The 27,715-nt window shown below is 36.3% G+C and overlaps 1 protein-coding gene across 6 annotated transcripts in view; it reads left to right on the top strand.

The window, feature by feature from the left end:
• Nucleotides 1-27,715, top strand: part of LOC129765694 (protein qui-1) — a 206,995-nt gene that overhangs the window by 70,093 nt on the left and 109,187 nt on the right. For all 6 annotated transcript variants that reach the window (XM_055766108.1, XM_055766112.1, XM_055766111.1 and 3 more), the window contains exons 2-4: nucleotides 13,885-14,467; nucleotides 15,233-15,312; nucleotides 15,439-15,570. In XM_055766108.1, coding sequence (XP_055622083.1) covers nucleotides 14,353-14,467; nucleotides 15,233-15,312; nucleotides 15,439-15,570 — 327 coding nt within the window. In that variant the 5' untranslated portion in view covers nucleotides 13,885-14,352. The remainder of the gene's footprint in view (nucleotides 1-13,884; nucleotides 14,468-15,232; nucleotides 15,313-15,438; nucleotides 15,571-27,715) is intronic.

The following is a 27,715-nucleotide window of genomic DNA, read 5'->3' as shown; positions in this document are numbered from 1 at the left end:
TGCCTCCAGGCGAGCGAATCTCCAATCCATCCATAACACCCGGAGTTCATCGGGTTTCGATTGTAGGAGATGTTTTGACAGTTGAAGAAGATTAATAATAACTTTTATGTAGCGCTGCTCTCAATGGACCGTTAGACGGCGATAAAATTCCAACACCTCCGTCTCGGCACCAGCTCACACAAAATAGAATGGCAGAAAGATTGCTTGCCGTGGTGCAATCGGGGGGATATTACGTAATTAATTATCCCCAGTGAGTGGTAGAATTGTAATAAATATGAAACGATAGGATATGGAACCGGGTGAAAACAGCGTGACATGTTTGCTGATTGATATTGGTATTGATCAACACACATGATAAACGAATGTGAAAAATGTGTTTTTTTGTGCGTGGGTGTTCCACTGAATATAAGAAGGATTAAAAAAAAAATAATGTTCCATTGCAAATAGTTGCACTACACTGAAGCCTCTCAAACTTGCTAAGTTCGATTTTTCATCACAAATTACATTCAGTATCCAGCAGCAGCTTACTTCAATTCAACGAGCATGTGCTGCCAATCTGCATCCAAACCCATCGCAGCTATGTAAGCGGCTATGGTACTATGTTACTCAATTACTTTACTGCGGTTGGGAAAAGTTTTCCACCCTTCTGCTTGCAATCTCCTCGCCTGATCTGAACTGAGGCAGCTGTGAGCAGCACTATGCACAATTACTAGCTGGAGCAACGAGAATAATCTATATGGAGCTTCACGTATTCGTTCATGGATAGAAGAATTACATTTGCAATTCACATCACTATCTGGCGGCAATAATACCAGACATAATTATGTACCGACGGCAGTATGTTATTCGCGCAATGAGTGTAATCTAATAATGTTCAATGCGTGTGATATCATACTTATCTTTAATTATAACTTTTAGTAGTTTTTAGATAGTTCTTTATTTTATCCCAGCGGTATTATGTTTATTTAAATCGTTTGTTTACAAATAACCCATTATAGTTAGTAGTTTGAACGATTGTGTCGTGTTTACCCGAAACCCACTCACCCGAAAGACATTCACCCGAAAGTAACAAATATCCGAATGCGACAGCTACCCGAATGTAATGTCTACCCAAATGCTAGACTTACTCAAAAGAAGGATATATTCGAATAATACGCAAATTTTATTAATAGGAAGTATTTGTATATTTATTTCTGATGAGTGTTATATGAAGATCATAGTTGTCTTGTACGTTCATTTCCACCCAAAATGTTCGTATTTTTCGTGGGTAGTGCAATTTGGGAAATAGCGGCGTTGGATAAAATCCTATTCAGAATAAAAAAAAAAGTGAAAGAATGCAGTTTTATAATGTATTATGAAATTTATCTATTTATGTGGATGACGCAGCCCGTTCACTTAAAAGAGCTAACAATTTTGGTACATACGTATTATGGCACTGAAGTGTAATTTATGTTATGAATTTATTGTTTCGTAATAGAATTTATACTGAGATGGGAGAGAAGTCCCCATCTAACGAGGATGAGGAACCAACGCGGTCTCAAGCCCACAAGGTGATGCAATCCGAGTTGACCGCCGACCCTAATGCACCAGGTAAACGTATGCCGTCCGACGCTAACGCTCTGTCGGGCCTAACTAAAGGATCGTCTCCTATGTTTCAAACAAACCGGGCAATCGGTGGAACACAGGTTTGCTTGCGAGAGGCCGCAGCTTCCGACGGCGGGTCGGCGGCCGACTCGGATTGCGTCTTCTCGGCGGCTTAGTGTCGCCTCGGTTCCTTATCCTCGTTAAATGGGGACTTCGCCCGCATTACGTTGACCTCACAATAAATTTCATCACGAAATAATAAATTCATGATAAACATTGCGCTGCGCTGGTAAATACATGATTACCATTTTTTATCAATTCTTTTCACGTTGTCCTGGCATTTATGCTTATATTTTTATGTTGAAATTACCTGCTTAAGAGGGTATTCTAGTGTAGAGACACAAAATTTGGACGTTTTTTCGAGCTCCGTAAAAATAAAACGAAGAATATTTTTACTATACATTATACCATTATTCGTTCATCGATTTTTTGACGATAAAACGAAAATTGAACGGAGAGAAAATATTCATAACTAGAATAATTAAGAGCTGACGAAGTGAGAGGGTTCAAAAATAAGCTGAGTCATGGCGTACACGATTCCAGTCCTTCTGGTTATCTGAAACCAAAAAATCGAACATATTCCGAATCAATAAAGATGTCGCTATCGCATGAACCTCGGACAAGTCAAAAATATCTTTTTTGACAAAATGGCGGCCGTTTTAAAAACAAAATGCGGTTTAAAACGTTTTTTCTTACGTTTTCCAATTTTTTAAAAACAGTATAATTTTAAAAATATAATTTTTAGAGTTTCATGCGATAGAGAGATGCCTGCAGATTTTATTCATATAAATTTGACATGAATCGGTTCAGTACAACTTGAGATATCGTGTACGCCAGTTTGAAAAAAAAAACTAGTTTCGAGAAAAACGCGTTTAAAGTTCATCGTTATGGCCGTACCAGGTTAGAAATTGCATCACTAAAATGGCTCTAACTCGGTAAATAATATGATTTTCGATAAGTCCTTTCTAGGGCATATGAAGTTTCATGACATTTTTCGTTGGCGAATTTTTCTCTTGACTGAGGCAAATCACGGTGAAGCATTGCCGCTTGTAGCGTACGGCAGCCGTGGGACCGACCTTCCTCACCGAAGACCAACGCACTCCAGAATGACCTATAGTGGTACGCAACCACGAGGCGATAGGCCACTGCAGGGGATTCAACCGATGCACCGACTTCAAGTTGCGGATGTAAAAGTAGATCCGGACACGGAGCCAGAAGGCTATATAGATTAATTGAAATCCACTTTTTGGCAGTTTTGAGTCCTTGAGGGCACCTACATCGATTATAAAAAAATCAGAAAAAGTTAGTTCTACGAACCCCCTTTAATTGGGGTTTAAAATAAAATTTCATATACAAATTCATTCATTGTTTACCGATGCCGTAAGAAGCATGCGCATCTCAACTCAATCGAAATGTCTTCTGATGATGATAAACAATCCCATTCTTACTTGGTATGAGTACGAGGGTCACTATTTATTATTCGGGAATTGGCAACACTGATGTCATGTGAGTCCATCTGACGGTTCCATCGTAAAGTTTGACATTTTTGACGATATACGTACTCAGAACATTTTGTCATACGGACGCTATTTGTTTATTTTATATTTAGTTGAAATTTTGGTCTCGGCAAAAAAATGGAACTGAATCGTGAACATTTTCGTGCGATGATTTTTTACGACTTTCGACGTGGATTATCACAACAAGAGTGCGTCAATCAACTTAATTTGACTTTTGGCGATGAAGCTCCATCAAAAACCACTGTGTATCGCTGGTATAGTGAATTCAATCGTGGTCGTAGTTCGCTGTCCGACGAGTTTCGTGAAGGTCGTCCAAAATCGACTGTAGTGCCAGAAAACATCGATGCTGTGCACGAAATGATTAAGCAAGATCGTCATGTAACCTATTGTGAGATTGAGGCATCCCTAAGCATTAGTTCCACCAGCATATATGCGATTTTACATGAACACTTAGTTGTGCGAAAATTATGTTCACGTTGGATCCCACATAATTTGACAATCGCTCAAAAAAAAGGCTCGTGTCGATTGGAATAAATGCTTTGAAAATTGGTTTAAGCGCATGCAAAAGTGTATCGATGATCGTAGCGAGTACTTTGAAAAACAATAAAAATATATTCGCAGCTTAACTATTTGGTTTTGTTCCTATTCCCGAAATATAAATAGTGACCCTCGTATTATGAATATTGAAGGTACATAAAATTGAATTGAATCACAATTGGTTTGGTTTGGGTTTAGAACCCAAACCAAACCAATTTGTCACTGATTTCTCGTTTGTTTGAGAAAACCCCACCAACTTCAAAACGTTATATTTTGAACTTAAACTGTTATATTAATGAAAAAGTGGTTTAACATTATATGCTTTGGGTGTAGTAACCGAACCTGATACAAACAAATAGAAGGACCAGGCCAAAATTGTGAGAAAAACAGTTTTTTTGTCGTTTTCTCGCAAGTTCGTCAAACGGCCTTAGGGGGTTTCTCAAACAAACGATTCAATTGTATTTTTAAATCCCTAGTTTGTTCCCCTAAAAATGTTTTATTTCATACTAGCTGACCCGGCAAACTTCGTCCCGCCCAAAATTTTTTTTTCGTTATCAAATCCACGTTTTCTTACTAAGCGCACGTTCATGGGTCCAATCGTAGAACTGTACATTGATTGATCTTCTAACCTACCCTTTAAAATTATTTTTTACTATAAAATTTCAGTACTTCTACCAATAATATCATTATAATATCAGATTATTTTCAGACACAATTCTCGATTTTTCATCCACTTGCAAATAACATGTTTCTCCGTTACATGAAATAAATGTTTGATACCGAAAATATCATAGAATTAAGGCAGCCCTAAAACGGACAATTGCTGTCTCGAGTTTTGCTCTTATCTATATATTTGGCGATCTATTTTCATTTATACAGATAGAAGACGATATAGGGGTGCGTTTTACCACATTAAAATCCATTTCCACTTTCGAACGAAGATCAATTTCATTACCGAAAACATCAAATGGACCAACAACGCTTGTCAATATGCTATTGTAGAACACATGCGAATTGAATTTTTCGAATTTTCCCATTTTCCTTCAGAGTTCATAGTCATGTTTGGTTGAAATAAGTACATTATTTTTATGTGACCCCCTATCTTTGTCAGAGAAGGAAGGGGTGTCATACCATCATAGAAACATTTTTTGTACCCAAACACCCTCACATCCCAGGTTTGGCTCCATTTGCTTGTTTAGTTCTCGAGTTATGCAGAAGTTTGTGTTTTACTTCAATGACAGCCCCCTCTTAGAGAGGGGGAGGGGTCTCGAAGTATCATAAGAACCTTCCCCGACCCCAAATCCTCCTTACATACCAATTTTCATGTCGATCGGTTCAGTAGTTTCCGAGTTCATAAGAGTCAGACAGACAGACAGAAAGAAATCCTTTTTTATATATAAAAATCACCGTTTTCTAGGGGTTTCAGGAAAGCTGCTGGAACCGTATTCTTAAAACAAAATTAGTAAATTGATCCTATTGCTAGAACAGAAATATTTCGTTACACAAAACTTGTGTTTAAAAAAAGATTTTGTTTTTCAATGACTATCAAGATCTTTTCATGTATCCTTATTGTCTCACCAAAAAACAACTATTGAAATATTACCATCAAAAAAATCAAACTGATTCGCTCGGTGGCTCAGAAGGAAAAGATCGATGGGGTTTTGTTTCGTGAATTCGAAACCTATCGAATATTCTAGAATGTTATTCTCTGTCCTTTTTCCTTACTGCTTCCGGTTTCACGAATATTGTTCGTGACCTAAATAATACCCGCCGCCTCATTTTTGAAATATGGAGTCTACATCGATTTAATACTTAAGTCTGATTCCATATAGGTTGTCTACTACTAGGCGTCGAATCTACATAAACTCTAAATTCTGAACTTAAACAATTATGCTCGTTTCAACCTTCGACCAAAAAACGAGGGCGCGTTGATGATTCAACAGCTGACTTTGTGTTGTGGAAGCGTAATTGAATGGACTTCTTTCGACGTTTTATGACAATGGATGAAATGTGGATCCATTACCACACTCCTGAGTCCAATAGGCAGTCCGCAGAATGACACTGAGGCCCCAAGTCTCTAGTTGCTAATAATACCATAAGGCGTGTTCAATTTTTTATGTTTTTTAACGATTTTCTTCAAAACGGAATTATGATCATGGGTTGCCCGGTTTTAGAAATCACTATTTTTGAATGAAAAAATTTCGATTTTTAAACTAGATGTTGCATTTTTCATTGCTGGAGTTTACTGTCATCATATTGATCCATTTATAATTTAGGCTTTCTTCAGAATATTGTCTTTTCTTAGGCATTTTAACATAGGTGAACAACACACAGAAACTTTATTTCTGTTTCGCGCGAGGAAAACAAAACAAAACAAACAAACTGCAGCGCGCCAAGCGATTACCATAGTAACCATGTGGACAAATCAATATCAGTGAATCTGACAAACCATGATCAAAATTGAGGTCATCGAGATGCATAAATTACATGATTCAGATATATAAATCTGATACAAATGGTGTGCAAGCATGATGTTTACAATATGTGTAAGTTTTGTAATCCCAAAAAGGTCTGAATACGTACCAAATAATCATCTGGCAATTGATTAAAAGTTAGCTCAAATGAGGGACGCTTAGACACCAATAGAAGGTGGATGTTACAAACCTTTAAATAATGTGAATTCGTAAAAAATCCTATAAAACTATTATTTATATGTTTTAAAACAATTGAATACCTGAATTGACTACTGCGCTGAAAAGTGGACAAACCAAGATCATATTTTCGACTGGACAAATCAACATCATTTACCTTACTATCTAAATGGAGACTGTTTTGAAGGCGGCAACATTGATGTGAATATTATTAATCGGCTTCCTACCTTATTAACCTTAGAGTTAAGGAAAATGTTGATATATACAGCATGCACTTGATTATATATAGTCTGCGATTTCTTGTCACTGTATATAATCGATTCCTGTATATAATCAAGTTAAAAAATATTTTTTATTTGTTTTTTATACATATATTTTTCGGTTTTTGAATAAAGTCATAAAATACTTTTCTTAAAAACAAAGAAAATTTTTAGTGTCTGCTATACCATTATTTGTTTATCTTTCGTTTAGTAATAAAACAAAAATTGAACGGGAGAAAAATATTCATAATTAGAATAGTTACAAGCTTATGAAGTAAGGGGGTTCAAAAAAAAGTTGTGCCATGGCGTATACGATTCCAGCCCTTCTGGTTATCTGAAACAAGAAAAACGAACACATTCTGAATCAGTGAAGATGCCTCTATCGCATGAACTTCGGACAAGTCAAAAACATGTTTTTTTTTTGACAAAAAGAGTGTCCGTTTGAAAAAAAATGCGATTTACAACGTTTTTTCTTACGTTTCCCGATTTTTTTTTTATAATAATGAAATTGAAAAATTATCACTTTTTATTGATTTATGCGATAAAGAGATGCATGTAGATTGTATTTATATTAATTCGACATGAATCGGTTCAGTAGAACTTGAAATATTGGGTAAGCAAGTTTGAAAAAAAACTGTTTCGAGAAAAACTCGTTTGAAGTTTATTGTTATGACTGTACCAGGTCACAAAAATGGCTCTAATTCGGTACATAATAGAATCTTCGAAAAGTCCTTTCTAGGATATATTCTTGAATGCCTAAACTAAAAAGGAGCTAAATCATGATGACTTACTGGAAAGATTTTTTTTCTTTATTATAGTGACTTTCAACGCTTTTTGCTGGTTCGTCATTTTTTGCCTTCCATTTCGGAAGAATGTCGAGAGTGAGATTTGAACTCGTGACCTTTAGCGTGAGAGGTATGTAAGTTACATCTACGCCAGATCGCCCCCCGGTTACTGGAAAGATGCTTGAGTGGCTTCACACAAAATACAAAAGAAAGTTTTAAGTTAATTTTGAAAAATTAAACTTTTGTGAATTTTTTGTCTCGATTTTTGAGGCCAAAACTCCATTTTTTTTACAAAAAATCGCCATTTCGTTAAAAATCAATATTTTGATAAATCAATACGTACGATGACAGGAACTATATCCAAGATTACATAGAAAACATTGGTGAAATCGGTCCGCTAGAACAACTTGTGGAACTCCCACCAATTTACAAGGTTTTGGCTGCAAGGATTCAACAAACCTGTTGCAGCTATTCAGGGGACAGTCCAATCGACACCGGTTTTTTTTTTTTGTACTATGATATCAGATAAATCAGAGTAATTTATTTTCTCGTTGAAAAAAATCGCGAAAATCACATACTTTTATTGTGTTCATAGTGTATTTCCTCATTAAACTGGCTCTAATTCAAAAATTACGCTGCGTAGGACAATTATGTTGCTCCCATTTGAAAGATAAGAACATTTTATACAGTATACAGTTGTGAGACTTCTAACTTTATCCAAAAAATACATAATACCCTTCAATGTTTCTATCAACCAAATGAAAGCTCTCTACCTGCTCTACAGTTTGTTTTTTGACACCCAACATTTATCTTTTTTAATTCCGCTGCAATTTTAGTTTAAACAATTCCTGGTGAATCTTCAACTAAAATTTATCAAATCACGATTTTCACTTCACGAATAGCCAGTTAATTTTCACTTTAACGTTGACACATTTCTTTTTCGCTAGAAATTTATATTTCGGGAATTGGCAACACTGATGTCATGTGAGTCCATCTGACGGTTCCATCGTAAAGTTTGACATTTTTGACGATATACGTACTCAGAACATTTTGTCATACGGACGCTATTTGTTTATTTTATATTTAGTTGAAAGTTTGGTCTCGGCAAAAAAATGGAACTGAATCGTGAACGTTTTCGTGCGATGATTTTTTACGACTTTCGACGTGGATTATCACAACAAGAGTGCGTCAATCAACTTAATTTGACTTTTGGCGATGAAGCTCCATCAAAAACCACTGTGTATCACTGGTATAGTGAATTCAATCGTGGTCGTAGTTCGCTGTCCGACGAGTTTCGTGAAGGTCGTCCAAAATCAACTGTAGTGCCAGAAAACATCGATGCTGTGCACGAAATGATTAAGCAAGATCGTCATGTAACCTATTGTGAGATTGAGGCATCCCTAAGCATTAGTTCCACCAGCATATATGCGATTTTACATGAACACTTAGTTGTGCGAAAATTATGTTCACGTTGGATCCCACATAATTTGACAATCGCTCAAAAAAAAAGCTCGTGTCGATTGGAATAAATGCTTTGAAAATTGGTTTAAGCGCATGAAAAAGTGTATCGATCATCGTGGCGAGTACTTTGAGAAACAATAAAAGTATATTCGCAGCTTAACTATTTGTTTTTGTTCCTATTCCCGAAATATAAATAGTGACCCTCGTATTCGAAATATAAAACTTTTTTTTTAACTGTATATAATCGAGTCTAAAATTGTATATAATAGAGTCACACATTATCATGCCGGAGGTTTGAGTTCGATTTCCGTTCATGCCGGAGGATTTTTCGTCAAGAAAAATTTATTTTGAACTGCACTGCGGTCAAGCGTATTCTAGAGCTTGCCATTCCAGAATACATTCAAGGCGTGTTTTTCGGCATAGAAATCTCAATTAAGTACTACAAATAAAAATGACGCAATGGTGATTTTGTTTTTAAGGTAAAAGTTTCACTGGGAACATTAATGCCATCCAAGAAGAAAAAACTTATGTAACTGAACCTTCACAAATAAATAATTTAAATAAAATTTAGAATGGTCGCAAAAACAGAATTGCTTCAGCCAAATATTTCTTCATTGAGGCTCAAAGATTTGACTTCACAATTTTCAAAGCAGAATGTTGAGTTGTTGACATGACAGTTCTCATTCTATGATGAGCTCAGGAAACGCTGGAATTACTTCATGCACTGTCATCTTGCACGATCGATCATATTTTTCAATCTCTGGCAAACAATCATGGATTTCACTTCGAAAGGTGTTCAGCAGCAGGTTTTCCTTCTTATTCTCTTTCCCGAGATGACGTCGTTTTGCCTTTTTTATTATTCAGGTAATGGGGGTCTCCGTAGCCACATTGGTTGCGCGTTCGCTTAGTAAGCGATCGATCGTGAGTTCAAAACTCAGGGCCCCTATTGACCATCTTTGTGTTGTTACAGAATAATTACGTCCACGCAACAATCATCAGCGATGGAGATCGATCCACGGTCGAAATAAGATCGATTCATCCATCCATACAACTGCTCTGCTCTGCAAGAAACATCGGGCTGCTCTTCTATAAATAACTCAACAATGGATCAACAACTGTCTCCGCTGTCCAGTCTAACTGGATAATGGAAGAACAGATAGAAAACTCTTACGCCTAAATGGCTACTGTGTAAATCTGTACCATTTGCAATGGTATAGAAGGGAATACTCTAACGCCGAAAAATGGCAACTGTGTAATGTGCTAATTATAGATATGATAAATATGTGACATGTACACGATTAAAATTCGGCTCTGTTACAGCTAAAATGCTAATGAGCCTAAAATAAACAAAAAGGTATAAAAAAAAAAATATTCAGGTAAGCATCGAAATCTGTGCCGTCTGATGATGACTCAGTGTTATCGATGCAAGATTCGCCGACAGGTTCATCATTCTCCTTGTTCAACAATGAACTGTTCATTTGTTCCAATGTCTCACAAATTCTGCTCTTTAGATCGATGTGAATTACATGCAAACCTTTTTTTTTTGTGCGGAGCATAGGGACCGCACAAAAAAAAGTCGCATGAAAAAAATCGTGCAAAACTTCACCAGCAGCTTTAAAAAATAGAGTTCGGTACACATTTTGAAAAAATCTTTTTTTTGTGCGGTAGATAGGGACCGCATAAAAAATTTCCCCCAAGAAAATAACTCAAATCCATGCCATTCACCGTTCAAAGTGCTTTGCGATGGGACACTTTACCTTTTCGGTTGCGCGTGGCTGTTTTGTGCATTTAGTTGCATGTCATGTAAAAACTTAGAAAAACTTAGAGCATTTGATGAGAATGATTTGAGAAGTGGATAATTGAAACGCAAATATGCATTTTTTCGCACTGAAATGCATATAAACCATCGAAAAAAACTAAATGAACAATAACTTCGTCAAATATGCTTCTTTTCATACACCGCACAAAAAAATCGCAAAAAAAAACCGCACAAGAACAGAAAATCGCACAAAAACAGGTTTTACTGTACTGCTAACAATATAGGGTAAGCCAGAAGTGTATTTTCTCCCCGCTCCATGGACCGTACAACTCCAACTCCAATTGGCCATTCTATCTTACTAAGGTGGAAAATCAGACTTTCTCATTCTAACATAAAATTTCTAGGTGTCAGTTATTCAAGACGAAGTGTTTTAGTTAGGTTGAACGGTCGAAACAGGAACTTCTCCAGATCGATCGCTTTGTTCCACTGATTCTCGGTAAGGAAAGTATTCTCATTACTTACCAGATCATAGATGAAATTTCAAGGTTCCATCAGTCGTTGAATCGTAAGATATGTACTCCTTTAGCGAGTGGCCTGATCTAAAGTTGCTTTTTTCTCTGCAATTTTTTAAAGAATTGCACCTGTTTTCGGGGTTCTAGCAGCTATAGTAACTTGACTATATTTACCGAACAAGGTAGTATCAGAACGATCATCCAGTCTGTCATGAATCGTCAACTGGAGTGTGAGAATGGCGCAACACATGTGGAAGATCTTGAACATATCGGTAACTGCATCTACTACGGTTTCAAATTAATTTCAACGAATTCAAATCGGTTCTTAACGGATTTACGCAAATCCACTTTTGTAGTGTTAGCTTCTTCAATAACCATGCAACTCTCTCTTATCGATCATGCTGTGAAGATAAATTCCAAGTTAAAATAAAATTGTCCTTTCCCCGTTTAAAGCCATGAAAGCTGGTTGTGACAAAAATATTAGCGGGATGCTATTTTTCACGACCATATCCACAATGCTCTTCTCGAGTATTTCGGCAGTCATGCTAACCGTTATCTTGCCGCTTATAAAGAAAGTAGAGAGTTGTGGTTGACCACAACAGAATCAGGGTATCCTGTGTTTCATTTTCTGATCAAGCACCGACTTTTGAACTGAATTTCGGAGATCGTAGAATCTGCGCAACACTTACAGTTGTGTTTTTGACATAGAACTACGTCTTTCAGGAGGGGTGCCAAATCAGAAAACAGGTCACGTTTTTATGAAATAAAGTTAACCTTAATAACTATTTTCACTGTGAACGAATTTTAATGATTTGCATACCAATCGAATCGGAAATTCTCTAAGATTTGTTTGATATGCTATACATTATAATCCGATAATCTCTAAACGGTTTAAATTCATGAAAACTGGAAGAACTTAATTTTTTCCATACATTTGTTTTGCCGATTTGTGTGCTAACCCGTATTTCGAATGCTTATTACTCGAACATTTCTTAACAGATCTGAAAGATGTTTGCATCAATTGATAGGAAATATTTCTACGCGTCTATCACAATTAATAAAATGTTATTTTTCATAAGATGAACAATTGAATAACTGTAAAATGTCAAGCGTTATCTAAACGCCCTAACTGCCAAGTTTTGATTGACCCGATTTACGGTTTCTCCAACACAGACTTCAAAATCAATGTGCTTGGGGGAATCCGCTTTGCAAATACATGCAAGTCGGGAGTATTTTTTTGGTGTTAAGTACTTTTGTACTTGCTTACCGTTGTGTAGACTGGAATATGTTTCCCTAAAACGTACTGTAAAACTGAAAAGCCTGGAAAAATCATCATTTCAGATGCTAGAGGTGAATGAACTTTCGCGGTTCGAGAACTACGTAAACATGAGATGCGTAATAATTTCAGAGGGAAATGTAAAATACAATGATCGTTTGAAAATTCTTCCGTTCACATATTTTTGTAGTCCCAGGCATCATACCAAAGGTAAAAGGACGGTCATCAAATTTATTTGTAACGAAGATCATAATCTATTACAAAAGTTTCGATGTATTCTAAAATAATATTCGAAGTGGTAAACAAGTGGATTGCATCATGTAATTGCGTACTTCTACGTTGAAATTATGCGGTCATGTACTAGATACAACCCCTTTCATTTTTTTTCGATCTCATTTCGATTCTCGAGTAATATTTCAAAGTGGCATAAAGGCAAATATTATTTATGATGTAAAACTTTAATTTTTTTTTTATTTAAATTTACCGGTTGTTGATTGTAAAACTACCGGTAATTCGGTAATGAAAAATGACCCGGTATTACCGGTAAAACCGGTTAACAATCCCTAGTTAGGAATATATCCTTTGCATGATAATTGCACGGGAGTCACACTATAGAGGCCGTGACTCCCGTCGCGAATATGATAGTAACATTCCTTCCCTTTCTTTGATGATTGAAAGGACGCGACTAGCCTCATTAACACTCCTATACTCGCGCGAAAAATCGCAATTCCTGTGCTCTGGACTGTGCGCGTCTCTGTGACATTGCTATCGTGTATTTTAGGCATTATTGGCATTTATTCAAAGGAAAAGATATAATTGAGTGAAAAAGCTCCAGAAAATATTTTTTCTTTAACTTCATTCAGTTTTGATAGTCATTTAATTCAGCCACCTCATTGATGTTCGGTCTGTCAGACCTATGCGCGAGTATAGGAAGCTTATTGTCTATTTAAAATTCTAATCACCGAAACATGCAAAATAATTGTGCAATTTCCCTTTTTTTCGGCCAGTCTCGGGGGACAAGTACGAAGCTCGAGTAATCGAGAAATTTTATCATCTCAGTATAAACAATATGATTGAAAATCTCGTTATATACACCACCCTTGCACCCAATGGATTTGGATTAATCTGTAATCAGTGAAAGCTTTTCTCGATACTCGGGTGCCTCATTGAATAATCATTATACTCGTACATCAGCTTATCCAATTAGGATGAAGCAAGAGCTGCTTGCAAAGTTGATTGATAGGGTACAACTCTTGTTGCTAGCTTGTCTCTTTAAGACAGTCAAACATAGCCTTGAAAGTATTGGTATTCGATCTTGAGTAAAGTATAAATAATACACAGCACGAGCTGTAGTCAATTCCACTGTAACGGTAATCAAATTCTTTCGCTTTATTGTTTCATTTTCTCTCTTACCAGCTTACTGAAGTAAGATAAATATTAAACCCACTAATTTACCTTCCCATTTCTCTTACATTATAACAGCTCCGGATGCGATGCAATTTTCATCATCATGACCATTAAACAGAAGCAACAGAAGAAAACGCTTACATATCGACCAGAGTTAAGGAGTTGAGGAAGCAATCACAACCTGTAGCTACCGCACCGTTTTCCATTGGTTCCACGGTCCTTAGTGCATTTGTCGGCATCAAACGTTGTCGTTTGAAACAAGCATCTTTCTAAGCGAAATAATATCGTCAACGTGTCGAGTCTGCCTTCGTAAGACTTCGAATCCTGAAGTGAGGGGGATGAAATATACAACGGCGTGAAATTAAAGCTTTTGTGTAGAGGATCTCCACCGCGTGGAATAAAAAGTAGTAACGTGGGAGGAGAAGCATAAGGAAAACCACTAAGAGTTTTATGACGCGCTAGAAAGCAAATGTAAAAAAGGGGGTAGTGATACTGATAGCTAGGGCAAGGCGAGAGTCTGTGTGCAAACCCAGAACCACCATCATGGCTGCTGCAGTCGAGGAAGCAATCTTCAACGCGCTTCGAGGGCATCACAACGAGAAAACGAAGCTGCCATCTCCTCGCATTATCAAGATTTATGTCGCAAGTTTAAAGGAAGGTAAGAAATTACTCACACATCGCTAGTTGCGCTTAATCTCCGTTACTTTCTGTCTTCCTCCCCGTATCGTGTCGAGACTACGACACAGCTGCTTGCTCTGTGGTTGCAGGATGCTCATTGAGGAATAGCATCCGGTGCTGAAATGTGATATTTCACTATGAATTACGGGATTAGCCTAGCTAATCATTTGCGGCAAACAGCTTTTCGTGCGCTGATAACTGCAGCAATTTGAGCAGTGGATAATTTATGGACAAACTTATGCCCGTTTTAGTATGAGAAGTGGTTATTTGTTCTTGGTTCAATTTTCTCCAGCTTCCATGTTCCACACCACATAAATATTGCTTATCGAATCGGTCTCCGTTTCAAAAATATGATGTTGCAAACAAACATGAAATTTCGTATCAAACCATACCGAATAAATTCATCTAATGGCTCCCATAAATTCATTCGTCCCTTTTCTACTCATTCCTGAAGGATCGTATATCAAATCACAACTCAGGTGCCAACATAAATAATCTTTTCAACTGTTGCTGTTGGCGTTGGTAACACTCGGAGCTAAAATTGTCCCACCCACTCATCCTTATCCCGCCACACATACCATGGAACAGGGATAAATACACATTCGAATGCCTGCCATTGTTGGAAACCAAACTGTTTGTAACATTTTTCTTCCGTTTTCGATATTTTTTTTCTCTGTGCTCCGTTCCGTTCATTGGGATGCAATTCGTCGTGCTGCTGTTTGTGGACACATCCGGGTGTCGGTAGACTTCAAAGAGGAACGGCGGCTGCTGCTGGAAGTGATTGGGCCCGATTTACAGTCGGTTTACGACGATCGACAAATTGAGGTAATTGCGAGAAAAAATAGGCTATGTTTGCCACAACGATTGTTTTCCGATTGTCGTGTTAAACTTTTTGTTTCTTTTTTTGGTATGGTTTGATTCCAATATTCTCTATTGTGTCCCCACACATAGGTCGAGATTGTTGACATCCATTTCGGAACCGGCAGCGACTACACAACTGTCGACTTGGATCCCTATGTGCTGGAAGACCATCTGTGCGAAATCGAAACATGCCATCGGGTGTCCAAAAGTGTGTTTTTCATGGTAAGTACTTTTTATGTCTACTAATATACAAGAGTTAATATTATGGATGGATTGTGAAAAATGGAATTGCGATGCTTGATTTCGATAGAGGATTGTAGAAACACATTTATTCCAATTATTCGCATTTTGGGTCCTTACAATTTCTAACAAGCCGTCCATACATCAGAAGATTTTTTTAATTTTTTTATTAGGGTATTTTTTATTAGGGGCGATATCAGAGATGCTATTTTTTCGTTTTTGAGATATGATTTTTCAAAGTTAACCGGTGGTCCAAGAAATAATTCTTCACCTTTTATTCAAAAATGACTTTTTGCAAAAAATCATAACATTTGAACTACTGAACCGATTTAGATGATCGACATATTAAATGGAAGCCAACTTTCTTTGAAAAAAATACCACACGTGTGGGAAGACTGGATTCTAGTCGCATAGGTCTAGTCTAGTCATATAGGAATATTGAACGAAGACTTTAAACATGTTAAATTTGAAAAACCATATCTCAAAAACGAAAAAATAGCATCTCTGATATCAAGATATGTCGTGTAAAAAATCCTCAGTCCACGTGACTATTCACTGAGCATTTCATTGAAATGCATAGATGGGTTTTAATCTATACTTTTTAAGTTTACAGAGGTCTGTTGAAGCTTGGACAACATTATAGGCAGTAACCGTCAATTTGAGTTGAACAAAGGAAAGCTGACGTTGAAGTCTGTCAAATCCCTTATTTGTGTATTAGTGCTGACATTAGTTTTGTGTTTGGTGTGTGTTGTTGTTGGATCCATCGATCATTCAGTGTAAAGTTCGTCTTCAAAGATTCGAGTTGGGTCGCAAGTCTGTTGATCCAGAAACGCGCGCGTCAGTCGCCCATCTGCTCAAAAGTGGAACAAGACAAGAATGAACCCGGTCAAGGACGCAAAAGGATGACCACCCCGGCTGATGACCGTCATTTGAAAAGACTGAGCAAGCAGAACCGAACAGCATCCAGTCGTGCTTTGGCCGGTGAATGGAGTCATGCAGTTGGGAAGCAAGTAAGTGCCCGAACAGTTCGACGACGGCTCAATGACAGCGGACTACATAGCTACACACAAAAACGGTGCCCTTTCCGGAATAAAAAGAAAATCAAAACACGTCTGGAATGGTGTCGCAAACATGCAGATTCAATGCAAACATGCAGAAATCAATGGGGTCGTGTTGCTTTTAGCGATGAGTTCCACTTCGAAGTAATCAACAGAAAAAATCGCGTATTTGTGAGACGCACAGCTGAAGAATGTGACAAACCATTCAGCTTTCAAACGCGACAACAAGGTGGAGGAGGTTCTGTCAGTGTGTGGGGCTGCTTTTCCTCAAAAGGAATTAGTCCATTGATTTCTTATGAAGGAAGATTGAATGCCACTCGATATATTGAAACCATCTCCAGTGTCCTTGAACCGTATCTCGAAGAGACTTTCGGTCGTGTTGATGACCAATGGTACTTCCAACAAGACAACGCTCCCTGTCATTAGGCCAAGAAATCAATGCAATGGTTTCAAAACTATCAAATTTCTGTTCTGGAATGGCCTCCAACTAGTCCAGATCTCAATCCAATTGAGAACATTTGGAAGGATATGGATAATCAGCTGCAGAATTATCAAATACGAAACCGGATTGAACTCAAAGAAGCCATCATGAATATTTGGTGAAATTACACACAAAACCATTTCCAAAAACTGGTCAATTCCATTCCAAGCCGCATCAACAGAGTTATAAAGGCTCGTGGAGGCAATATCGCCAAATATTGAAACTTAAAGTTTTCAATTCTCATGAAGTTCATTGAACTGCCTATAATTATGACCAGGTTTTTTTTCTACATTTATAACCACACTTAGTTCCAACTCCTTTTGTTAACTTTTAATAGAGCAAGAACTACTGCGTTTCATTTCTGTTATCAATAAACTCTTTAAAAAATATCACTGTACTTCATTCACCTGATACTGAAGAAAAATATTCCAAGCTCATCATAATACCAACCTTACTGCCTATAATTCTGACCAGTACTGTATATTGTGTAAAAAATCCTCAGCTTTCAGGAACAAATATAAAAAAAATGCGCTTTCTAGTCCAAAGCCATGAAAACAACAAAAAACGACTACAATCAATAATTACGAAAACAAAATGCATTTTTTTGCTGGTTCAGTATTTATATAGCTCATTGGCTTCAATTTGATATGTCGATCATCTAAAACGGTTCAGTGGTTCAAAAGTTATGAATTTAAAAAAAGTTATTTTTGGAAATAATTATTCTTTCGAACCACCCTAAAATGAAAATGGTCATCCTAACGAAAAAAAAAAAATACTGGTCTAATGTTTTGTGATAAAGAACAAAATTACTACTTTTCAGGAAATTCTGAGAACCACTATATTGGTTTGACATGGAATGGCTGAATATGGATATGAAATTCTCTTATAAAACTTATTGACAAAGCGGAATTAGGTATGCTGAAAATTGCCATCTGTAACCATGGACGAAATGGCTTCTGCTTTCTAAATGGATAGAATATTTAACAGTATATATTTGGGGTAAATGAATAGTTTGTCCATTGCCATTTTCACTTCAAACCAATTGAACACGAAGCTAAATGCGTTATCAAGGATTTCAATAGGACTACACTCTGTCCAACATCTATAAGACTAGGTGACTATCTTGCTGCTTTGTGTCATTGTAAACAAACAACGCTTCAATTCATATTCTAGTGTATTGATATTGGTAACTACCATACACTGTATGATTCTCATATGTGTGTGTGCAAGCGCTGAGCGTAAACAAATAGTTTTGTATTTTTCATGTGTCAAGTTTGTATAAGATCAGTTACGTTTTCTGATGTTTTAGTTGTTTTGATAATTAAATATGGAAAATTTCGAAGGAAAAGTGCTCACGGAGAGAGAAAAAGGACAAATCGGAGCATTTTACCAAGAAAATGTTGGTATCAGAGAAATTGCTCGTCGGATTGGACGATCCCTCAAGTAGTGCTTAATTAAGTGCGATTCACATACAACATCCATGTCACGTTCACGTTCCGTCCCGTCACGTTGCGTCAATTATTCTTCCAAGTAGTTCTTATGCAAACATTCACATACACCGGCAACGGCAACTTCGACTTACATTTTGCTACATTTTGCTATATACCATAACGAAAAGTTTTTCAATGTAATATGGCATTTTTTGTACTTCTCACATAGCTAAGTTATCTTCAGTGACAAAAGTGCAATTTGGATGATCCTAGAGGTTTTAGCAGTATTTTTCCACCTGGAACTTTGGTAGAGTTTCGGGCATGATTTAGATGAGGTTCTGTTATTACCGGTCACTCTCGGTCAGTCGGACCTCGACAAGACCTCTACTCCCTGGTCTGGTCACGGGGACTGTCTGAGGCGGGTTCCAACACCTTTTTTCCTGGCCAGCTCGAGCGGCGTGGTATTCGGAGATCCCAAGGTCGGCTCACTTGGACTTTTTTCGGAAACACAAAGTTAAAACCAACTATTCTTTTTCAATTCACTATCTCTTTTTTTATTTCTAGTCACTTACAAGTTTGTGTGTGTGTCGTGTGTCGTGTGTGATGGCCGGCCGACTAGTCCTCTGGTCCTCGCTGGTCGTCTGGTTGATGATTCGGGGGCTGGATCCCGCGTGGCTGGCTGGTTCTATGCGGTTATCCGCAATGGCGGTCAAGGCAAAAGCCTTTAAAAATGGGTCCTGATCCCTTTTAGATGAGGATAAATCAGCACATTTTCTCTCGCTTCTATTCTTCAAATTACCTGATTCTTTCTTGAATATTTTCCCACTGTCTTTTCTCTTTCCTCTCTAATTTCAATTTATCTTCAACTTGTAACTTCACTTCAACTTTTCAACGTCTTCTTCGACTATGACTTTTCAATTTCGTTTTTCAGGTCTTTTAAGCTCGGCGATCGCAGTGGAAAAGAACTAGACAAGCTTCCAAGTTCTTTTCCCAGCCTCATCATTACCCCCTTCCAACATCCAGCCTCCCAGTCCACCCTCTCGATCATATCTTGCCCCATAATGTATGTCTGTATGTGTTTCTGTGTAACCTCCTCTCTGTCTCCCTAACTGTTATAAAGGTTGTCAGTGTCCTCTATGCGCGATTCTGGTGAAGTCATAGGGCAAACTACCCAAAACTGTAACTCTGTGCAACCGGAAAACTCAAGGGTAGTTTTCACATTCTCCAAAATAACTAGTTAGGATTGCATAAATGTTCTGGGATCCTCTCTCCTACCGTTTTTGCGTAGATATTGTCACCTAAAATTCATATTCAAGCAAAACAATGCGCTATTCATACCAACAAAGAAACGAAACAATGTATTGAGGGCCAAAAACTTTATTTATTGGACCGGCTGGCTCGCTCTCTAGACTTAAATGCTGTTGAAAATCATTGAGAGATCCTAGTACACGGATTCTAAGCTGAGGGAAAGCAGTACATCACGGTTGATGAACTCAAGGCCGCAATTTCGGAAACATGAAAAAATATCGAGAAATCCGATCTGCAGAATTGGGTAAATAGTATGCCAACACTAATTTTCAAGGTTATTAACCGAAAAGGCAAGGTTAACAACTATTGACATATAGATCTACCAACTGTTTTGATTTTTTCATTGATAATACTTACGAATTTTGAAGTAGTCTTATAAAAAATGTACAGCTGAAATTATCATTTTTAGCCCACTAAATAAACAAACGACTCTTTCGAACAAAATTGACGTTAAATATACTTTATTCTAAGCATTCAACAATGTATGATAATATCTTGTTGAAATTCTAACTGTTTGTGTTACTGCGAAATATATTCAAGATGGTCTTATAGTACTTGGATAGAGTGTAATAATCAGTGTTGAAAAAAATCATCTTCGCTAAGTTCGAATGCATAGATTTTCGGGCTAGGTTGCATCGAAACCCCATATATTCCAAACGAAAATCAAAATGACAGATCCAGACAACCAGTGAATATGAGCAAATGAACTTTTGTTCTTCAATATGTTTTGAAGTTCATTTTTCCATTCAGTGTCATATTCATCTTGATTATTCAAGATGCCAGAATTGAATTTCATTTTAGCCAAATGAATATCAGCTGTTGTTTGCTTTTAACCTGAGGCAGCTGAGTGCGGTTGGTTTTTATTTATGCCGTTGTTATCGTCTCGCCAAACAAAATCCTGCGCGATTTCTTGCAAGGTTCGTTTAATCGAACTCTGGCGTTTTTGTTTTCTAAATAGTCCAGCCTGACTATTTTTTAAATTTTTGAATTTTTACTCAAAATCAATGCCTGAACGAATATCGTTTCGAATGTGATGAATATCAATTTGTTGCTTTTGATATTCAAAGTATAAATAACAGCGAAGTAATGAACCCCACTCAATGCCGCATTCATTCATTATAGCAAATTTGTTCATGCATCAACGATATGAACAAAATCAATATAAGGAGGGCAGTGTGTTTCAAGCTGAAAAAAAATTAAATTAACACAGAAATAAAATTATGTTCGTTACTCGTGAATATTTGCTGATATTCTAAGACACTGGTAATAATACAACAAAATAGTCAGCACAAATCAGACGATCCATTATCTCTGCAGTAAAATATTTTACTGGAACTCCAATGAAGCATTTGAAAGCTGGATGATTAGGTTTATTGAATTTGTTATGTTTGGAAAAGTATTTCCAAAAGAATAGCTAAGAAAATCGGGAAAATATTTATTTTCTTACAACTAAGGTTCCTAGATGAACTTCTCCATCTCAACATAATTAAGTTGGTACTACTATCAGCGGTCTGAATGGAAATTTTGAGCGCGATCTGTCATTTAGTTTGTTTGCAGCGTCATTAAGAACAACTTAACTTTTTTGGTGGGTGATTTTTGATATGATGTTGACGGAATTCCTTACGGTAGGCCAAACGGTCAATAAAAAGTGCTACTTTGGTGTTAAGAGGCGTTTGAGAGGAAAAATACGCAAACGGCCAGATTTGTGGAAGGATAACACATGGATTTTGCACCACGACAACGCACATGCTCATAGATCGAACGAGTTTGAACGAATTTTTGACCAAAACGACACAATTGTGCCTGCGGACTCGTTTTTACTATATTTGCTACACACTACTCATCGACAACCATCGAAATAAGCTTCGAAATTGGCTTATCAATGTCACGATGAACACTATCTTGAGATATGAAAATTTTGGTAAAACAAGTGGGCAATTTAACGAATAAAAGGGGTATAGTAATGCATCGAAATCCGGACGCTTAAGCGCTTACGAATAGAACTTCAACTACTAAAAAATATTGACATATCATAGCATGAAAAATTAGCGTTCCTATAGAATTAGAAGGCCTTCATCTAAGTTATGAATCACAGAATTCCACTAAATCATGTTATATTTGTTCAAAATTTGAAGTTTCTTGCATCGTGTCGTGATTTTAAATCCGGACACTTTTTTAATCATGCTTTGAAATCCGGACACTTTTGCTTTTTAATCCGGACGCTTGTTTTCTTTGCAATTATTTGAGAGAAATGATTTATTGATTCTTGTAGAACTTATTTAAGGGTGTATCATTAGTAGCGGGACTAAATCGAAACACGTTTGGTACAAAAGTTTTTTATCAATTCAATTATTTATTGTATTTTCACAAGATGACCACTACAAGATGGCGCCATATATATATGTTTTCAAAATCCTATCAATATGGGTATCAAATGAAAGGGCTTGATTACTAGAATACAGTAATTTATGAAAAATGTAAATCCAAGATGGCGGCCGCTACAAAATGGCGGGTTACATATTCTCTCAGAACCCCATCAATATGGGTATCAAACGAAAGGGCTTGACTAGTAGAACACAGTCATTAATGAAAAATGTAATTTCAAGATAGCGGCCGCTACAAAATGGCGGATTACATGTTTTCTCCAAACCGTATCAATATGGGTATCAAATGAAAGGGATTGACTAGTATACAGTTCTTCATGAAAAATGGATTTCCAAAATGGCCGTCACTACAAGATGGCGCCATATTTTTTTTAAAACCTCGTCAGTATGAGTATCAAATGAAAGAGCTTGACTAATAAAATACAGTTATTGATGAAAAATATAAATTCAAGATGGCGGCCACTACATAATGGTGGATTACATATTTTCTCAAAACCTCATCAATATGAGTATCAAACAAAAGAGATGGACTAATAGAACACGGTTATTTATGAAAAATACAAATACAAAATTTTAAAGAAATTGTTGAATGGTTTTATTGTAGAGGAATATACTAATGATACGGATAATGTACTAAAAAGTATGGAATAAAATAAGTAAAAAACACTTATTATGTTCAACGGTTTTATTATGATTAAACATAATAATAATGCAGATGATTTACTAAAAGCTAGAAAATAATTGGGCAAATAGCAGGTAGTAGTTATCACACTCCTTTCTAGGGCATTGATGAGACTAAAAAAACGTGGGACATGTAATGAAACAACTAACTGTAGATGATGGAAATCTGACGTGGCCCATACCGAAGAGATTTGCAGTTTCCCGGATCGTGCAACTCCTCCAATGAGAAAATTAAATGACCGTCCGGATTTAAAATCATTTTATGAATGTGCTTTTTATTCCGGACATGGGTTTGTAAAATTCACATTGCTTTTTGGGTTTTAATATTTTTTTAACAGGTAGGTACTATAATTGACACTGAGCTAAATTGACACAATAGTAACTATTAGTCACATGCTTTCAACATGCAAAAAATGTCATGGTTTTGGCATGGTATTGAATGTAATGAAAAAGTGACCGGATTAAAAAGCGTCCGGATTCAGAAGCATCACTGTATGTTTTGCGAGGGAATGAAAAGATAAATCATGTATCATGCATTCTTTCTTTCGGCTTGGTTCCCGTTAGTGTTGTACGCAACACAAAATAGTGTGCAGTAATTCGTTCTATTCAACAAATTAGACATCCAGTCAATATGTAGTGATAACGATGATGTAGATGGCTGCAATTCCATAGAAAATCATCATTTCAACGATACCAAAGTAATATTGTCATGGCCCACAGTGTCAGTGTGTGTGACGTGAAATATAGTCTGCAAACGAACATTATTTCACCGAAAAAGCCACTATTCTAGATGACATAGAATTAGACTTATAATAAGAATATAACAATGGAAAGAACGCACAATACCATAGCTATCCATTAAATATATATATGATTGATGATTTTCTGCCTCAAAATATCACGAAATCGTAAGTATTAGGTTGGGGAAAAAGTAATCCATTATTTTATGGTGAAATTTTTATAAATCTTCTCTTGATCCCAATTTCTTTTCACTCTGAAAATTTTGCAATACTATATGGTGGATGCATTAAAACATCCCAATCAAGCTCTCGGAATTGTGTGGCCAGTGTTGCCACACGTACAGATTTATCTGGAAAGGTACATATTTTTTTCGATATTTTTGGTACAGATTCTACGGTACAGATTACAGATTTTCGTCATAGGGTACAGATTGGTACAAATTTTTCCGTGTATGAAATTGAATTGAACTGAATGAGAACGAAATAAAACGAAGTGTTTCGGGGTTATACGATGGACATTTACAAAATCTGGAGAACGAAATCCGCACCCTAAAAGTAAAATTGCTCCGGAAAAGAATCACAGTTGTAGAAAGCGAACTTGTGTAAGATTGCTGGACATAAATTGGATGCCTAAAAAAAATTGATGGTCTACTCGCATTTTCTTGTTTCTAACATGTTCACTATGCCTCACCACTCGATAGATGTCGAGCGATTTCTTTCTGAATATAATCAAAATAGGAATATTTGTTAAATTCGAAATTGGTTCAGCAACGACACGATAAATACAATTTTAAGATCAAAAGATTTGATTAAACTTCGTAGCGGCAGCTCGAAAATTTTATTGAATGATAAATGTCGTATTTATAGCGAGTATATAAAGTTAGTGAGTAAATAGAATATTTTGTAGCAAATAAAAGAATTTGTTCATGCTAATAAAACATATTTTTCTCTACGATGAATATTTTCGATGGTACAGATTTTTCGAAGAAAAAGTATAGATGAGACCAATTTTTATCCCTTTTTGTGCAAATGAAAATGTGGCAACACTGTGTGTAGCCTTGCGTTGTCCTGATGGAACACAACACCTTTTCTGTTGGTCAATTTTGGACGTTTCTGGTCAATCGCTAGCTTCATACGGTCCATTTGTTGACAGTAATTTAGTGTATTGCACTAAACAAAAATAAAAAAAGTTTTTTTAAATACAAAAAAAATTAAAACTTTAACAAAAATAAATTAAATTGCACGTATTTTACTGTTGCAGTATCGGCACCATAAACACCATTCACAATTTTAGCTGCCTGGCTTGCATTTTCGCATTTATAAAAGAAAAAATTTAAAATGTACCGAATTTTCTCTTTGTTGACCTCCGTTGGAACTGGAATAAACAGAAAACAGCAAAAAAAAGTTTTTTTTGCGTAAAATGTCACATTTCCAACGATCCTAAACATGAAATTGTATGATCGATATCATTGTATGATCAAATAATGGATAACTTTTTCCCCAACCTAATATTTCCAACATTTCTTTGTTTCTTCCTCATAAACTTCGTATTCAATTCAATCAATGACTACATTTCTTTCGTTTATCGATCCAATATACTTCGTCTACTATTCCACCCTGTTATGTGTCACACTGATATTTATTAATCACTAGCTGACCCGGCAAACTTCGTCTCGCCCAAATTTGTTTTTTGTTATCAATAGCAATAAAAAAAAAATCATTACCTTCAAACATTCACGTTTTCTTACTAAGAGCAAATTCATGAGTCCAATCGCAGAACTGTTCATTGATTGATTTTCTAATCGACCCCGTTGAATTTACCTTTTACTAAAAAATCCTAGTATTTCTACCAAAACTCATCATTATAATATCAGATTATTTTCAGACACAATTCTCGTTCAATATTTTTCAAACACTTGCAAATAACATGTTTCTCCGTTACATGGAATAAAAGTATGATACAGAAAATATGATAGAAAAAGGACAGACCCTTCCCCTCTTCACCCCTTAGAGAGGGGGGAGGAGTGTCCATTCACCATAGAAACGTTTCGTGCCCCCGTAAAATCTTCAAATGCCAAATTTGGCTCCATTTGCTTGGTTAGATTTCGAGTTATGAAGAAATTTGTTTTTCATTTGTATGGCAGCTCCCCCCCCCCCTTGGAGAGGGGGGGTGGAGTGTCTAATCACCATAGAAACATTTATTGCACCCTAAAACATCCACATGCCAACTTTCGTTCCATTTGCTTGATTAATTCTCGAGTAATACAGAAATTTGTGTTTCATTTGTATGGCAGCCCCCCTTAGAGACGGGGGTGGAGTGTCTAACCACCATAGAAACATTTATTACACCCTAAAATTTCCACATGCCAAATGTTATTCCATTTGCTTGATTAATTCTCGAGTTATGCAAAAATTTGTGTTTCATTTGCATGGCAGTAGTTTCCGAGTCCATAAAAATCAGACAGACAGACAGACAGACAGACAGACAGAAATTCATTTTTATATATATAGAAGATTTTCAATTAAACAGTTCAAGCCAAAATTCAAGTTTTGTTTTTTGTTCGTTACAACCCGTTTGACGGTCAAGAGTACATATAACAAACGGCCCTTTTCATGGTCACCATTTGGAGTTTCAAAAGAATTAAAATAACATATTTCTGAACCATGAAAAAAATTCAATTCCGAACCATTACAGCCTTACGTGAAACTTTCGTCTGTGTCCTAGGCTCAGCCCATCCTACATTTTTCTTTTAAACAAGAAATAAACATTTTACATTGGAATTCGTCGCAAGACATTCATCTTGTACCGTCATAGGATCATTTCATTAAATGAATTAATTAATATTTATTATTAGAAATACAACAACTGATATTCATCCAGAACTCTGCTGACTTCTATAAAATCTAACCGTGCCATACGTCATGCATTCAGTCGAAATCTTGGTAGCAGTCCCAGTTCTAGAAAAGAAGGCTTCAGCTGCACCTGATGAAACCATCCAATTTCGCCACAATTCTCACTGTCAGCCTAGTGAATGTTATGGTGTGAATATAACTTGTGACCTCTTGTTTTGTAATGACCTAACTTACAAGATTGCTTCTTTTAAGCGAACACTACGAACACTAATTTGAAAACCTTGAAAGGAATCCAATGTTTATGAAATTTGTCAAGTGGTTTTTGATGAGATTAAAATCAATGTTTACTGAAAAACAAATTTACATTTTTTTTTCTACTATCAAAAATCAGAAAGATCGAAAAAAGATTTTCTTGATTTTTTGGAGTAGAAAACCGAAAATCGGAGAAGAAAAGATCGATTTTCTAAATATCTATCCAAGATCGCCCAATCCTATTCTACCTTAGTAACCATAGAATCATGGAGAATTGTTTATATCTATAGTAATAACTATATTTTCATTATTATAGATATAAACAATTATCCTTGATTATATGGTTAGTAAAAATTCTGCTCCTTAAAACTTAAGTAACTGAGCCTGAAAAAATAAACGAATTATAAAAAAACTATTTATTCGTGTTTTATGTTAATTTAAAGCTCTATGCTTCTACAATATCACTCTGCATTTAAAACTACACGCACAAAGTTCTCGTAACGCCATTCTTTGAAAAAAGGGAGAACGTCAAGGTTTCAATACTATAATAGCAGGATGGGACAATACCATTTTGTTTTCATGTGACAAGTGTCTTTTTGATTTCAACGACCACGCCAAACAACATTTATGAAAAGCACAAAACGCTTCATGTCTCTGTTTGATGCAGACGCACGATATTTTATGGATTTAAGTTATGCTGAAAAGTATAGTGCGTCCGCATATCGAGTTACTAAAGGAAATATTTCAATCGAACTTCGCGAAATAAAATGCTAGACAATAGGAGTAACAAGTATCATATGTTCGTTCAAAAGCTTAACATGTTAAGACATTTGTTCGCATTACATCTGAAAAAGTCACCCAGCATCCCTGGCAAACAAGCTATTTCCCTCATGAGAATATTACCCGAAGCAAATAATATCGAATTGAGAAGAAAATGCAT

The sequence above is a fragment of the Toxorhynchites rutilus genome, chromosome 2, assembly GCF_029784135.1.
Source record: "Toxorhynchites rutilus septentrionalis strain SRP chromosome 2, ASM2978413v1, whole genome shotgun sequence".
Lineage (NCBI taxonomy): Eukaryota > Metazoa > Arthropoda > Insecta > Diptera > Culicidae > Toxorhynchites > Toxorhynchites rutilus.
The sequence above is the reverse complement of the archived record's forward strand: the minus strand, read 5'-3'. Positions and strand labels throughout refer to the sequence as shown.